The following is an 18,231-nucleotide window of genomic DNA, read 5'->3' as shown; positions in this document are numbered from 1 at the left end:
ATGACTTTCACACTGACAGTTTAGGGGGGCATGTGGTTCGGCCCACAACATGCCCATTGAAAAAAACACCTTAATATACAGAAACTACAGAGCTTCAAACTATTTTCAAAAACCAAAACTTTAATAACAAAAAACTAATGCAAATAAATAAGGTTTCCAATATAGTGGCTTTATTTATATATTAAGCAAGGATTTTACACCCCGAAATGTACTTGAAACACATTCTGTTTATGTAAATCCCTATCCTATGAGCAATAACCCAGTTCTGCCTTCCTAAACCCCAGTGATTTTTGTTTTGAGATAGTATGAGGAGGTGTTATCTATTTAACACAAACTGTACAGAAGCTAATGAAACTTTGAAAGGATATGAGGCTTTAGTGACTTTTATCACCTTGAGATCCAAACATTTGGTTACATGAATAAATTCCATTCCCAGTACAATGTGTTTTTGCTTCATTCAGCTCATTCAGTCTGTCCTTCTATTTTCTTATTGAAGTGTTAAGAAAAATGTTATAATCAAATTTGACAAAATGAGGTAAATCACCACATACACTTACTGTAACACAAGGCTTAACACTGAAGTCCTACTTAAAAACTATGCACTGATTAAAACTGTGTATCTGAACAAAGAAGAAAAATTAAAAAGTTGAAAAAGAATTTTCCTCTTCAATTCCAAATGACAAAATCTACACTTAATCGTCTTGCCATACAACTCTGACCTAGCGTCAGGTTTCTTATAGAGTACTGTACCCGCTCAAGCACTATAATATTTCTTTAAAGAAATATTTATACAGATTGCTTTGAAGAGAAAAATACAAAAAAACTCTTTTCAACCTTGAGTAGTGCTGAGTGTACAGGAAAAAGCATTTGTGCTTTGATAAAAATGTTAGCGTGCTGCTGTACTCACCGTAAAGAGGTTGCGGAAGGTAGCCAGGTCTCCAAAGAAGTCCTCAATGCTAACAGTGTGGGGGTCGAAGGCGAAGTAGCTTCCCAGGCTCTCGTAGAGCTTCTGCATATTCTTATGCATGGTAGAAAGCTTCTCGTACTGCTCTCTGGAATGCTTGGAAAAGCCGTAGGAACAAAACGGTCAAGGAAGGACAAGCAAAGTTGATAGCCATGGCCACATCACAACATCACAGATTTATAAAGCGATGGATAAACGCTGACAAACAAAGCCTTTAAAATCCTTTTCCCATTCCTTCAAAATATGGGGTCACCTGCAGAAAATCGAGCAGAGCCAACACATTTCTGTAGGGGTCAAGCGAGACAAACAAAGCCATTCAATAACCTCTCCGATTTTGGAATCACTGGCACATTGAGCTAATAGCGCTGGTGCCGGAGTGATAGAAGAGCAATTCATAGTCTAGGGGCAAACGCAGATGCTAGCAGGAGTAGCTGATTGTAGTTTCATTGTTTTTCCTAACAAGAATGGGGTCAGCGCATGCTGGACCACCATGTGAAATGCAGTTTGTAATTTAAAAGGTAGATAAAGGCAGGTTTTATATGTGGCTATTGACAGCTCCAGTCAGGGCTGCGTTTTCTCATAGCTCATGACACGTAGATGGCCCCCAAGCTCATAAACTACAAACACACACATACATACATAAATAAACATGGCACGCTTCAATACAGCTTCACTTTCTTTTCATTGCCTGCTGATAAACAGCACACCACATACATACAAGCTAGTTCAGCTACACACATTCAGACTTCAAATCTAGGTGATTGCATTTCCTGGTTTCAAAATATGCGAATGGCCCGAGTTCAATGTGTTATATATAGGCCCAAACTTATCTTCCAGTAGACTTCTGCATAAAATATATATATATATATATATATATATATATATATATATATATATATATATATATATATATATATATATATATATATATATAATTATTATTATATATTATTATATATTATTATATATATACATATATATATATAACTGTGGGAATTATGCTGGGTAACTAAAGGCATCCAAAATAAATCAAAACATATTTTTATCATCTAAAATGCAGTCACATTTGCCTAAAAAATGCAAAACCGTACTTGTGTCATTTTATAAAGAAGCTTCTTGAAGTTTCACTTTAGGATGAATTTTAAAGAATATTGAAAGAGTACACATTTAATATGGGCTCTTATTGCCTGCATTTCCTTTAATATTTCCTTACTGAAGAGAAATGCTGCATTAAACTGTATTTTCTTCAATGTTCTTTTCAATAATATTTTTAAATAAAAAGTAAGTTTTCTAATAACAGAAAATAATGTGCTCGTCACAGTTATATTTTTTCTACAAAAGTAATGTCAAGCATTTAAACATACACCTTCACAGAAAAATATTTTTAAGATAACAGTTAAAGAGCAACAAAGATCCACAATCGAAATGACCTGTATTGCAGTGTGTCGTGTACCTGTCCATCAATGCAAACAATGTGCAAAGTAGTTGAACCAAAAAGTGCACGATTAATAAAGTTATTGGCTTCTAAAGTAGGGAGTCAACTCTGAATCGCTGAAACAAGTCGTCATATGGATGGAATCTCTTGCCTGTCTTTATCTATGTAATATGAACACTTTGCATAGAAACGAAACTAAACGAAAACTATGACCTGCCCACAGCTAGTTAGTGTGTAAACATCATATCAGGCTGTGTTTTCAGTTTGTGTTGTTTTCACTACCAAAGGATGAAGATATGAAGAATCAGTGGTTAAAATTACTTTTTCAAGGAGATAAGATACCCATACTTCCTTAAATTAGAGTAAAATGTTAGTGTCTGTTGTCGGTTTTATTGCTTGGATTAATGATGAATGATGTGTATTGATGTCGTTGTTTAAACTTTTAATATACTGTCAAAGAGCCACGTTACCAAGTGGCTAACGCATGTGCACTTGTGTTTAAATTTTTGCTATGGTCCCGTTAGCTTACAGACTGGCTTAAATGAGTGTAAAAACGTTAGTTTCTGTCGTCGTTTTTATTGCTTGGATTAATGATGAACGATGTCGTATTGATGTCCATGTTTAAACTCTTAATATACTGTCAGAGAGTCACGTTAGCAAGCGGCTAACGCATGCTGCACTTACAGTTTTGCTATGACCCGGATAGCTTACATAAATGCTTAAATGAGTGTAAAAACGTTAGTTTCTGTTGTCGTTTGTATTGCTTGGATTGATGATGAATGATATGTATTGATGTCGATAATGTCTTCTCAGTAAATCATGCTAGAACTAGGTCAATACATGTTGCACTATTGTTGGTCTGTGCCACTGATCTGTGGTCTGTGCGGAGACTCTGTCAGTTGACCAATCAGAGCAGAGTAGGCTACTCTAAAGTGGGGTTTAGGCAGACTGAGTCGTTGAACGGCTTCACACGAATCGTTTGAGGATCTCTGAGAAACGGGGTTATTTTAAATTCATATTTTAAGAAAATTACAGTGTTTTTTGACCTTGCATGCCTTTAAACCTGTTGTCCCGGACTTAAAACAGTGATAGGATGCTTAAAATGTGCATCTTAGTGGCTCTTTAACATTTCAGTCAAGTGTTTCAAAACTTGACCAGTAGTGTATATAATATAAAAAAAACATATATAATTGTATATTATGTATATACACAACTATACTCTGATGCTTAAGAAGGCAACACCATACATTAAGCTTCAGTAAAATTCTGAACCGGATGATAGGTTTATAAAATTGTATTATTTTGTTTAAAGATATTATTTTTCATTTAGTAATGCCGTTCAAAATTTCCCCAAGATATTTGCATGTTGCCAGCAGACATACTGAATAATTCTGCTATGGCCTACACAAGCACTCTACTCTCAAAATCGATTAAATTGTGTGAATCAGCTCGTGTATGGATTAAGCCATGAATATAGCCATAGATGCTAAAATGGCATCAAGTATAAACAAAACAAACAAACATGCTCTCAAAGTCCCCGTCATTCACTGCAGGAGTCTTTAAAGCCTCAATGGAAACAGACTTTGAGCTTGAATACCAGCAATAATGTCTGAATTTGTTTTCATCTCTGTCCTTGGGGCTAAGTTTTATGAGTTTTTTGACAAGTGCAAAATAACTTCCTGTTTCTGTTAAAGGAGAAAATCAAGGCAGAAATCCTCAAGAGGTTGCGCAATGTGCTCAATTTAACCTCGCATGCTTTAATATCTTTTATTTGACCGTACTCTGTTTAAAATGATGGGTATGGATAGAGCAAAACCAAGCCAATAGAGCTTTCGAGTTTGGTCTCGATTGGGTAAGATACTGAATACACTGCTTTTATTTGAAATAAAGAGTGTGTGAATATGTGGGTGTGTTTGACAACAGCTCATCACAGCCATACACAGTTCCACTGGACTGGGACGAGCCCTCACCGGCTATTATTTCCACATCAAAGATCTGTCACATTGACAACAGCTGACATGCATGGCCCAATATCAGCCCTGCATTCTCCTCCAAAACCAAATCCTATAACAGTTTCTCTTGCTTTTTTGCTTTAGTCTATCTCTCTCTCTCTCTCTCTTTCTTGCTTTCTCTCTCTTTTACCTCTGTAAGAACTTTCAAAGTACACACTTCACACTTTTTTTGTCACCCGTGTCACCTCTGCTTCAAATGCTGGGTTGGAGAGAGAGGTTTTTGGATGAAACACTGCGCGCTTCCTTTTCCAAAGCAAACGCTGCCTGTTGCTTCTCTCCAGCTGTCCTCAAAAGAAGGCACAAACGTGTTTCCCCAGAAATACCATATTTCACTGTACAGAAAGGCTAGCTTACCCATCTTATAAAAAGATGGTCTTTTTTAGGCTTCAAAAATGACAAAAACACACTGCTAGATGTTCTAGATAGAAATATAGTGTAAAAACACCCTTACTCCTCATTAGCTTAGAATTTTGTTTAATGAAATAGAAGAAGAGAAATCCACATCTACAGTATATCATCCATTCAATACATGAAGAATGATAAAAATTCCTCAAGACATTGTGAAAAACAATCCCTCTACCTTAAAACCAGCCAGCGAGTGAATTCCAAACACTGCCACCTGTGAAGCCTGCCATAAATTACCTTGTTTGTTTACCTGTGTGCTTGTATGAGTGAATAAAATGGTGCATGGCTCCCTTAGGCAAGGCCAAAAAGACCTCCTTAATAAATCTCCCCTAACCCACTTCCATTAATGTTTATTTAATGCTTTTCTGCGTGCCTCCTGGCTCTATGCTGGGAGGCAGATAGCAAGAAAGCTTTTAGTGAGGATTGACTATATCTTCTCTCTTCAATACCGGAGTCCCACATCCAATCTACATACATCCTCCCCAACAGCTGGACTTTAGTTGGGAACAGGAGGCGGCAGCTCTTGTCATGAAAGCAAACGGGACCACCTCCCCTGGCTTTAGTGCACGCGGCCAGGCAGAATGGGACGGGAAACATCTTTTTTTGGTGGTTTATGGGGCACTAATGGCTTGCTGTGGGGAGGAGGAAAGAAAATATATTTCGAGGGAGATGCCAAAGTGTTGGCACAAATGCATAGAGTACCTGAACTGTTTGGCAAAGCAGGGGATGGGGGTCCAGTCAGACTTATTGGACCAGTGAAAGTGGAATGCTGTGTTCTCTCTGCATCATTTGTGGTCTGTGAAGGTGAAAGCTTTTATTTTCCAATCATTCCTTACTGAAGTCATTGGATGGCACTTCCTGTGTACATGCATTACGCAAGACAATGACAATGAACTGTGACTTGACTGAAAACTGACTGAAGGACAAGGTGTTCTGTAGATTATGCAGAAGAAATAAAGAGAGTGTGCATTAACATTCATCTCCACGAATCAATCCGAGAGACGAATAATGACGCTTTCCTTCAGGCAAACATGAATAAAAATAATAGAAATCCATACCGCATCCAACCGAATAAGAGCCTGTAAGAAATCTACGGTTTGACTTGAAACCATGAAAATAATTTAAATTGTATCAAACTGAAAGGCACAGCTTTGAACGTTTCTGGACGAGATCCAAGCTAATTAACACAACACCTCAGATGGAGATCAACAGAGTGCCACCGTAAGGTTTTCCACCACGCCTCTTTCCAGAGCGCCACTATCGCAGTCCCGTCAACTCTCGAAAGCTGCCAACGCAGCCATGACTGTGAGATAATATCGCTGCAGTCACTTCCATGTGTAATTATGCCGTATTGTGCAGCTGTACAAGCAATCAAGCGCCTGAACTCAATCAAAAACATTCACCCAGACCCTGTTAGGGTACCTCTGGAAAATTTAGAGAGCAAGCTACTGATTAATGGCCTATTATTGACAGAATTCATGCTAGCGTGCTGTGATTTGAACGGTAATGAGAACAGCCATGGCTGAAACAAATTTCTTAAAAGGGGGAAAAGTAGGTAATTGCTCAGGCGGTAATAAAGCTGATGAGGGTTGAGATTTTGATGACTCATTTTTGGGTTAGCTGTGGAATATGTGTGTGTGTCGTGTGAAATAAGAAAAGAACAAATACGCATTTCCGCTGATTCACGGTTATGGATTGTACAAGCTACAAGATAGGGTGGCGCATTGATTATTCTCTGTGAAATGGAAATAGAAAAAGGTCTAAAAAAGATGACTGTGCATTAAAGCTTGGATTGTGTAAACCTGCCATCGCATCATAGTCACTACTAAAAAATCTGCAAAGCGTCACAAGCATATGTTGCTTTTTAAAAGCTACTGTGGCCAACTAGGCTGTTAAATGGCTTAACTAGCAAAATGTGACCTTGGAGCACAAAAGTAGCACGGGTATATTTGTAGCAACAACAATACAAAATTATTGATTGCTTAGGTCACAAATCATTAGAATAATAGGTAAAGATCATGTTCCATGAAGATATTTTGTACATTTCCATAACTATATCAAAATTATATTTATCATTGTTGTTGTTATTATTATTACTAATACTGTTGCTGTTTTTTACAAAGTATCAATATCATCACCATCCTTTTATATAATATTATATTGATTGTTGTCAGTATTGTTACAATTATTACTATTAATAATAATCATTATGTTTATTATTTATTTATTATTATGGGATTAGGAAAAAAACAACCCTGAAACCATAACAATCCTTAGAATTATTATTGGTATTACCACCATTATTGTAAATACTATTATTGCATAATATACATATTATTACAATTATTATTATTATCATCATTATTACTACACAAATATGTATTATTATCTGTTTAATTTATTATTATTATTATTAATTTGTCTTATTATTATAATTTTGTCTTCATCTGTATTATTATCAATAATACGGTATTTTATGCATTCTTTACACAGTTTAAGAGTTGGTTCCTCATGCTAAACAAATGCAAAGTGTCGAAAAGTATTTTTGTGCCGAATGCACAGGGTTCGTACAAGTTTTGGAAAGGGTCCAGCTGACGTTTCCAGGGTAAGCCATACTTATGGGCTCTTCCCCCGGACAAACACGGCCCGCGTCAATCAGCAGGTGAGCGAGAACCGAGGATGCTAAGTTACAGGCATCACTTCACACTTTTTTTATCAAGACTTAACAATGGCACGAAAGAAAAAGTGTGTTTTTGAATGTAAAGAGAAGTAAGCCAGCATTATGGAAATAATGGATATTGTTTGTTTATCCGGGGTAGCAGCAGAGTTTTACTTGTGTGTGTTTAACACTGGATTTCATTGAAAAGTCCCAACCGGGTCATGAGTTGCATGTGTAAGTAAGACTTCTGTCTTATGTTTGAAATAGAAGTGTAAGTGCATATTATATAAACGACACAAACATGTAGTGAATCATAAGTTATCCAGTCAGTTGTATAAAGTGTTGACTCGTGATTCGCTCCTCCCGCAGTTCGTAACTCCTTCTTCCGAATTTTTTCGTACGTTATTGGAAAGGATCGGTAAAGCTGACCTGTCTTTTATAAATCTGATAAAACTAAAGACTAGAGATATGAAGATGTAATACTACTCTATAAGTACTCCAGATCCACATCAGATACGCAGAAAAAGCTTGTGTTATAGGAGCTTGAATAATATGTGTTGCTAAAGACTTAATCTAATAATGGTCCTGACTCTCTGTGGTCATTAAAAATCCCAGGATGTCCTTCGAAAAAGAGTAGGGGTGTGCCCTGGCATCCTGGCCAAACTTGCCCATTGGCATCCCTCATACTAATTGGCTATATCACTCTGTCTCCTCTCCACTAATAAGCTGGTGTGTGGTGGGCGTTCTGGCGCAATATGGTTGCCGTCGCATCATCCAGGTGGATGCTGCACATTGGTTGTGGTTGAGGAGATTCCCCCATTCATATGTAAAGCGCTTTGAGTACTGAAAAAAGCGCTATATAAATGTAACGAATTATTAATTTTTTATTATTAATTTGGACAAGTTAAAGGCGATTTTCTTAATAATTTGATTTTATTGGCACCCTCATATTCCAGATTTTCAATAGTTGTATCTCAGCCAAATATTGTCCTAATATTGCCCTGCTCCTGGTAAGCTACCGCCCTGAAGACACCTCTGTAATTATCAAGCAACCCTGAACCCTGTCTGCTTCACGTGTGTCTGATTAGGGTTGGAGTTAAAATCTGCAGGATGGTAGCTCACAAAAAGCAGGTTTGGAGACCCTTGTCATATCCTAAAAAAACATACATCAACGGAAGGCTTATTTATAAATGTATAAATCAGATAGATATAAAACAAGGTTAGTAGCAGATTTACCTGAATGTAATACCAAGAGATTAAGATTAATTGATTAACATGCATCTCCTAAATACCTGTTGATCTGAAGGCATATGCTTAAATGTCTAAAATAGACAATATAAATATATAAATATATTTAGTCTTTCATCACAAAACATATTCTTTTTTAAAATTGAATGAAATAAATTTGTTAAAGAAATTGTTGACTTGAAACAATAAATATGGATAAACATTCAATTAGAGCATAGTATAAATAAGAGCAGTATACTGTTAATACTGTTTAACAAGCATACCAGGGTGAGACCTCAAGAAGCGTGTTAAAAAACTACCAAGAGTACATTTGACAAAATGTTAAATGCGCTCTAATTTGTGAGTCGCTTTCAGTAAGCGCTTGCTAAATAAACAATTGTTAATTTAAATGTACATTTTGGCACACTTTAGGCAAAGGACAGCTACACAGTAAAAATGCAGTAATTAAGTCAATTTAACCTACTTTTAATTTTGACATAACATGAACTTAATATGTTAAGTTAAAGTAACATAAAAATGTGTTGATTTTATATTATTTTTACAGTGTAGTTTATAGATGGTAAAAATATAACTAATGTTATTTAGGATGAGTTTTGATGAGTTAAAACATATTAGACTAAATAAGCAATCCTAAACTTCTGACCATTAGTGTAGGACTACAAGCTAACACACGGGTCTAGATGTGCGTCAGCTGGCCCACGCAAAAAAAGCTAAATAAACGAAAATCAGCTATTTTAACATGCGAAACTTCACTGACTCTCAGACTCACACTTATTCTCTTATCAGTAAGCAAAGCTGGCAGCTGAGACTGAACACCGCATGCAGATCAGCTGTGTTGCATCAGCACAAGTCTGCTCCTGCAGGCTGTGTGTTTTACACACCCACATTAACCCACAGTGCTAGCGGTCTAATTTTACCTCCACACGTAGGCTAGTAATTAAAGCCTCACCTCTCGGCAACAACCGGGATGTGATGTGTCAATGGCAGTGGCGAGGCGGCAGAAAAGTGAATTCTTTCCTCCTTTCCCCCACGGTGAGGTCAGGACCTCCTGTCATATCACAGCCTGTGTCACACCCGCGGCAAGGCCCTCTCTTCATTTGAAAAATTAAAAGCGGGATTCAGAGTCAATTTCACTGTCAATTTATTCTGCATCTCTGCAAATGAAATATTTATGGATCTTCCAGATGAGCCTATCGCACCAGTATGAAGCCATACGTGACGTGGAGCTTGCGGAGCTGTCCAAACCATCGTCCAAACCGCGGCAACCATGCAGCATGGAGATGCATACAGACCAAACCTTGTGTTCAAGCCAAGGATAGAAGAAGAAAAAACGAGATGTGTTTTGAAAATTCAAAAGGGAATGGATTTTAGCATCCCGTGCCTAAAGGTGAACTAACAGCATGTTTGCAAACCATCACATATCAAACCTTACAGCTATATGTTGATTGGCTACAATAACAAGGAGAAGGCATCAGAGGAAGTGTGAAGTTCTCAGCAGCTGGAGAAGATCTTGACTTGAGGCAGCATGGTTTGTTTGTAACCTAAACATCACATATGTACATTAAGCCTAATGCACACTTTGAGATTTCAGCCATGATTTACCTGTCTGGGACAAATTTTGAAATCCTAAAAGATTCCTAGGTTAAAATCTGCCATCTTTTTATCGCTAGTTCGACATGTTCACAGACAGCCGATTAATAACCTTTACGATCAAAGTTATCCTCCGACCAAATTCTGGTAAAATTTTGAGACACAATCCTGCTGTGTTACATTCCCCTACGACAACCGGCAGATCAAAAACCAAAAGAAGCACAGAACCCGATGAAGCAATTAGTACGACAAGAACAAACCAACGCAGACAAATGTCGAAAAGAGCCAGGTGAACATACGCGCTGGAAATACAAATGCCAGGTACTTGTCTCCTTCGCTTTTTCCTTCTTCTTTATGCTTGAGACAAGTCATGATTAAAATGAACGGTAGATGTTGTTTTGGTTTGCTTGCCTTCGCTTTAGCATGTGTTCGCCCAGTCATCGCAGATCGAAGACGTAAAAAAATCGTTAAACTCGTACAGTCTGACATTGATGAAAACTGAGATCATATAGTGTGACATGAACTTAACTACGATCTTGATCGCACAGTGTGGCAAGCAACAATCCTAAAGGACTATTTAAAATCGCACAGTGTATACCGGGCTTTGCACAGAAATGGAGGTAAGATTCGCTCCTAGAGGAATAAAACATTTACCTTGGGTACTCCATAGGGTACAATTATGTTCCCAGAAACAAGTTATAAAGGTACTACTGTAACTACAGGTATGAAACGGTTCCCATTGTCTGGTAAGATGTGGCTCTGCACCATGCGACTCAGAGGTGGGATTACAGACATTGTTACAGTTGCGCGACCTCTACTGACATCATCGCAAACGCGGTACAAACAAACGCTTGAAGAGTAACTAAACCCTAAACCAACTTTTTTTAGTTAATGATCTGTAAGAATGATGCTTTATTAGTGCTGTTCATTGAAAAGTTTTTTGACATTTGGATATAAAGTGTTTCAATACTATAATATATGGTGTAAAAACGTCTGAGTGCTGCCCTCTTCAGGTTGAACGGTGGCTACTGCAGTTAAATTTTCCTATTGGATGTTGGGTCCAAAAAATAACTCGTGACGTAAGCAGGTTCAAGCTCACCACGCCCTTGTAACGATCTCACCACACACTTGGTATGAGCTTAGTTCGTCCCCTCTATCTCCGTTGGGATCTGCCCACTTTTCTTGCATTTTTCAAATATTGCCAGTGGGTGGAGTCAGGCTCTGACCAGGGGTTTAGTTACGCTTTAACACGGAACCAACAGAGCATATTGATAGAATGGTGTTTCCAGATTCTTGGTTTTTCACCAAGTTTGTAAACTTCTACAACAAAGCACAGATGATGACATCACTTGGTTTGCTTAACTGCGCCCAAGGGTAAGCTAATCTTACATTTAGCAACAGTGCTAGTAGTGATGATTCACTCTGACCAATCAGTGCTTACATGTCCAGTCCCTCCAGAAAAACTTGATTATGATTTAATGCATAATTAGCCAAAGTTCGCATATTTATGTGGGGGCCCGCATTTTTTAAATATGCCGCACTTTCGCCGCATAAATTGCAGATTTCTGCTCACAAAATATGCGGGGCTTGCACGATTTCATAATCCCCCCATTTACGAAGCAAGAAGTCATATATATCTTAGCAGAACATTGTCCCCTGTTGTCATAGGAATGTTAGAAAGGTGACATAATTACACGACGTGAACATCAATGAAAAGCTGCAAAAGATCCAAACAGATTTTGCAAGTTCACGCAATTTTTGCAAGTTCACACAATTTTGGCAAGTTCCCGCAATTTCATTGCATAAAATTGCATAAATATCCACATATTCTATCACATTTTTTAAGAAAACGTTTTGCAAGATCAAGGATTTTTGCCTGCAACAATCACAAAAAAATAATAATTTCTGGAAGGACTGCATGTCACATTTTATAGTAGAATCAGTATGACTTGCTTGGAACCATTGTATCATAAATTTGTATCATAAAAGTAATAGTTTTATACTTTTATTTCTAAGAGTGTACATGACAGTGTTGTAGACGAGTCCAACTCGAATCCAAATCCAGAGATTGAATGTCGAGTCATAGTCAAGATGGAGTCCAAATAAAGCAGGAAGTGGACTCGGTTTTGACTCGGACTTGATACTCGAATCTCTGTTCGTGGTTTTCACTCGGAATCGACAACAACAGTGGTACATGATATGATTATTTTCTAAAAGCCTTCCTTCATATAAATGCTGTGAACTCTTCTGGCCTTATCCTGCAACTAACAGATGTTCTGCATCTCACACGTTCTTCAACAAGTTCACACACTTTGTTTTGAACACCAGCGCCGTGTCAAATCACTCCAAGTCCTTCTCATTAGATTAGGAGTGTTTATCTGCTTTTGAAGGATGAGCAAATGTTATTAAAGTCACAGGGTGAATTCCATTCAAAAGACAGCATCACTGTGCCCTACTGTACATATACTGTATCAAACAAGTGCCACTGTAAAGATTATCTGACACAGATCTTTTAAATACAGTAAGTGTGACTCATGCACCTGATAATATAGCTGAGCAAAGCGGTTGGTTATGCTATAGGTGATTTTCTCAGCGTGTCTTCACCTGCTAGTAATTAAGTTTATCACTTCTAACAAACTGCTCTGTGATGACATGAATTACACAATTGGTTTCAGGGATTGCTATCGTACAGCTGCCGGAATGAGAACAATTGTACGCTTCTTCAATTTCATTGAAAACCACATTGGCATACAGAAGGGAGAGCTTGTCTAACTGGTTAAAAGCAATAGTCAGTTAGGATATAACCCAGATTTTACATTTCTAACAGCGGCGATGGCTGAAATGAAAGAGTGGCTCTCGGGAGGGTGGTTAATATATTTCCTGAGCATGCCTGTAATCAAGACAAGTAGGATTGTTCTGATAGGGTCCCTGCTGAGTTGGCTTTGAAATACGCCTCCAGACGACCAAGTCTTTTAAATGTCAATAGAATTGAAGGTTTTCTTTTTTTAGACATATAAAACTTTCAGTACAAATAGCTGGTCTAAGCACTTAAATGCTTTTAGCTCCGTGCAAACTGGATCAATAGTGAGTACTTTTGTGGCAAAGTGAACTGTTGTCCTTTTTGTTTTCGGTTTTATTTTATTCCTTATCTTGTGGTTGTTATTACTTTAATGAGGGTCTATTTGTTTATTTCAAGAAATCAATTTCAACACTTTCAAATGAACAACTATTAAGATTGGCTAAAGCAACTCATTCACAGGATGTTTGCTATAGTCTCTAGTAAAAGTGAGGAGCTATGTGAGGTATTGATCAATCACTTCCTGTTGAACCTGCAGGGTTCTGTGACAAGCAATGGCTTCATTCGATATCCTCATCATTCTCTCAGTTTTTGGCCTTACAGCAGGCCACAACAGTGCTGAAGGGCTGGGGGAACATTTTGATTCCTTAAGCCAGTGAATTCCATTAAAAGAACTCGAACCCATCTCTTTGTTCATAGCAACTTCGGCTAAATGAAGTGTCCAGAGAAAACGAAATCTAATAAAGTACCAATAGTGCCTGCATAGAGGTGGGTGGACCATGAACTACTCACGGTCTGTGAAAGACCAATGCATCAGCCAGGCCTAATAATCCTGATAAACAGAAGTGGTTGTTCCCCCTTGGGTCACTTTCCAAATCTCCCAATAACCTTGTCAAGAGAAAACATTTACAAAACATTGCACACACACATACGCTTTTAAAAAAATATTGGGGCAGTTTAAACAACTTGACTTAAACGAGTCATTTCAACTTTCTTGACTAGTGAGGAGTTGGTATAAATAAAAAATAAAGTTGAACGGGCTAAAGTTATTATTATTTGATATTTTACAGCAACTTTTTAGTAAAGTCCAAAAAGTAAAAACGACTATTTAAGTGCAACAAAGAATGTTTACAGTGTAGATGTGCCTGTGTGTTTAAAATAAAGCAATAAGCCCCGCAAAGCAGTGGGTTACCAGTGCATTTTATAACAGCTAAGGGGCGTTGTTAGGCACGACGCAAAGCGTTGTAATGCACTGTAACCTCACTGCTTCGCGGGGGTTATTGCGTTTATAAAATGGTTACTTCATATGCATAACGTTAGTGGGATTTTATAAAATAAAACACAAAGTAGTTCCTCAGAATCAAGTGTGGCTGCAAGAGAGCGCAGTTCCCAACCAACACAGACGCAGCAAAGACACAATGAAAATATGATTAAAGACTGTGGTGTTTATTTTTATAAATCACCATTCATCTAATTCATTTTTTAGCTAAAAGCGGAGATAATTCTATTTTTGTGAAGAACTTATGCAAGAGATCAGATTCAAAGCCATCAAAACTTACACGCTGTGTTTTCAGTGTTGAGTGAATGCGTCAGTGTTTAAGTTGGGTAAGATCGCCATCTAGCGGATAATAGCGGATGTATGAACTTGAGTTAGAAACTCCTCAGACAACGTTAGAAACTCTCTTTATCGACGAGATGACTCAACAATATTTATTGTCATTTATCTGGATATCGCCATTAATTGTGCAATTGTAGAAAATTTTTAAATATGATTAAAGACTGTGGTGTTTATTTCCATAAATCAGTACACAGCAACAGTGGTGCAGTGATACTTATGTAATGCCGTCTGAACCGTGGGGTTACCGGGGTATTTTATCACGGCTTAGAACGCGTTTCAACCAATCAAAATGAAGAACCAGAACTGCCCGTTTTATAATAAATGTTTTATCACCTATTGTCTATTATTAAATTGCACTGCATATAAAATACTGGCCTTTCTGAATATCTGTATCGGTCACATATGGGTCCACCTCTACCCATGGTGTAGAGAAGTTTAGTAACAAAACCGCCCACGATGACAGCAATATAGCTCACACATCAACACTGCAGAACAGATGTTGTATTTAAACCATACAGTGCGTTGTGGATAAATTTAAAAAAGCTCATGTTCACAGCTGGTCCAATGAGTAATAATCAGCAAATTTAAGTAGGGAGTGCTGCATGCACCCTGCTGGTTATAAAAGGGAAATTTTTCTTGTGTGCAGACTCTCGCTGATTAGATTAAGTGCAGACATGATATAAATGAAAATCATATTTACGGTACAACGTCATACATCTACCGCAGCCCCGTGTCAGGTCTGGGGGGAGGAGAGCATGCTGAAATAATGGAACGGTTTCCAGTGAAGACAAGACGACACAGAGGCTATTTTTAGCAAATTAATTTAAGGCTCTGAATAATTAACTGATAATTATCTGGCAATCAAGTGTAAGATAAAATGATCTCTCACAGTTCTCCAGAAAAAACGAAGGAGCTTTACGGGGATGTTGAACTGACAAGGAGAATGAGACGTGTATCCTGAAGGCAAGTGGATTTGCGAATCATTAATGTCTAATGAGTGACAGGAAACTGGCACTCACACAATGTTTGTTTATGACATAACAGAAGAGGATTCTGTCTCCTCCAGCCGGGGCGGATCAGAATGAAAAAGAGTGAGCGAATCTCAAAAATGACAGTGTCACATAAAATGTTTTGGAGTGCTATTGTATACCGGGCAGTTATGGACGTGATTGAAATGACAAAATTGTGTATTATTTTTCTATTCAACACCAAACAAACATAGCCTCAAATAACCTGTCTCCTTATGACCGAAACGATTTTAATTTACTTTACTTTTTCATGCACTTTACATTTTCATGCTCTGCATGGCCATGTCCTTGATATTATTTAACTCTAAAGATAAAAGCTCAATACAAATTATAAGGATATAATGCTAGATTTAAAAGCCAAGGCTGTAGCTCTCTATTAAACTAAGTATTTTTTATCACAAGTCTACAATTAAGAAAAAGTAAAACAGTGAACTTACAAAGTTTTTCCTATAAATTTGAAAACTATTTTAATACGCAACACTTTTAACACATTAAAAAGAACAAATACCTTGACATGGGGTTCCCAAACTTCACATTTTCAAAATACTTCATTTTGCAACCCACTCAAATAAGTATAATTTTTCCCAGGACCAACCAACATATTTTTAAATGGAAAATGTTTATCTTTCATAAATGAGAAGATTTTCTTTTCCTTGTGAATTGATTAATGAAACTTTAATGAAAGTTTAATTGCATAACCAAAATAACTTGCGGTATATCATATCAAAATCATTGTCATTGCCAGTTATTAATATGACTAAATAGTTTTTTTGTCATTCACCGCAAAAGCCAAGCGACTAAGCGACTCATCTTATTCCACTGTGCGACCCACAGTTTAAAACCCCTCCCTTGACATACATAAATAATTAACTATACATAATAAAATTAGGGCTGTCAAAAGATTAATCCAATCCAAAATAAAAGTTTGTGTTTACATAACCTATGTGTGTGTACTGTGTATAATTATTATTTATATATAAAAACACACACAATCATGTATATGTTTAAGAAATTTTTTTTATATTTCTATATAAAATATTTATATTTATATATAATATAAATTATATAAATGTATAAACAGTATATAAATGCAAATATTTTTAAAATATATACATGAATGTGTGTGTATTTATATATACATCAAATTTACACACAGTACCCACGCCTATGTTATATAAACACAAACTTTTATTTTGGATGCGATTAATCGCGATTAATCTTTTGACAGCTCTAAAAAAATATATATATATATATATATATATATATATATATATATATATATATATATATATATATATATATATATATATATATATATATATATATATATATATATAAAAGGAGAATATATATATATATATATATATATTAGGGCTGTCAATAGATTAAAATATTTAATCGCAGTTAATCGCATGATTTCATGAGTTAACTTGCGATTAATCGCAAATGAATCGCACATTGTTATCTGTTCTAAATTTACCTAAATGTAACACTTTTTAAGATTTTAATGCTCTAATCAGCATGGATTTGGATAATATATATGCTATATGCAAATGTATGTCTACAACAGCCTGTTTACATTTTCAAAAGAACCATCAGCCATAGTTTTATAAATGTTTTTGCCTTTAGAAGACCTTGTTCTTTCTCCATTTCTGTTTGCTGCTGCATCATTTGTGACCTGTGCTGGCAAATTGAGTTGGGATGAGCAAATTTTCAAAAATGTGTCATTTGTATTTTAACATTCTCTATTAAAAAACTTCAAAACAATTGGACCAATTGTTGGAATCTGACAAAGCATGACATAACTATACCTGTTAACACAGAGCAAAAACAATATCAATATATGTTACATATATGTTTTTCTTTTATTGATTAATTTTGACATTGAGACAGACCACTTTAAGAGTGTAGGATAATGCAAGGGTTTAATATAAATGATACACAGATACTTTCCCTTAACAGTTAACCAAACATTCACTTCAGATATAACAGATTATAGGTCATACCTGCGTGAATTCTTGTCAAAACAGATATTTTTAAAACTGTAATTTTGTGTTAGATGTCTATATATATCGAGCCCAGTCTCCTGAAGATGCGTATAAATAGCACGAAGTGTCACGCACTCGCGCGTTTGTTTGCATGCGCTTCAGACGTCTGCGACAGACATCGCTTTTGAGCCTTGTCACTCTTAATAACTCTTTTAACATCAATCAGATCCCGAACTTTATCTCTCTTAATAATTATTTTAACATCAAGAAAGTCCTGCGGTCTATTTTCTATAATTTCTGAATGCTTTTTAAAACGAAACTAAAAAGTGAAAGAAGACGCATCTTTGCTTTATATGGATTTGGGACGGTACACCTAACAGAAAACGTGCAGATAAAGAAAACTGCACGTGCAGAAAACGTGCATTTTAGATGTTTAATTACCATTTAGAGCATTGGATTCGCTAGACGAGAGCTTAATGTTCTTATT

The 18,231-nt window shown here is 36.6% G+C and overlaps 1 protein-coding gene across 10 annotated transcripts in view; it reads right to left on the bottom strand.

Annotated features, from left to right (window-relative positions):
- diaph2 (diaphanous-related formin 2) overlaps nt 1-18,231 on the bottom strand; it is a 510,829-nt gene that overhangs the window by 88,724 nt on the left and 403,874 nt on the right. For all 10 annotated transcript variants that reach the window (XM_073854348.1, XM_073854345.1, XM_073854344.1 and 7 more), the window contains one exon: nt 908-1,072. In XM_073854348.1, the coding sequence (XP_073710449.1) occupies nt 908-1,072 (165 nt within the window). The remainder of the gene's footprint in view (nt 1-907; nt 1,073-18,231) is intronic.

The sequence above is a fragment of the Misgurnus anguillicaudatus genome, chromosome 16, assembly GCF_027580225.2.
Source record: "Misgurnus anguillicaudatus chromosome 16, ASM2758022v2, whole genome shotgun sequence".
Taxonomy (NCBI): Eukaryota; Metazoa; Chordata; class Actinopteri; order Cypriniformes; family Cobitidae; genus Misgurnus; species Misgurnus anguillicaudatus.
This window is presented reverse-complemented; position numbering and strand designations above follow the sequence as displayed.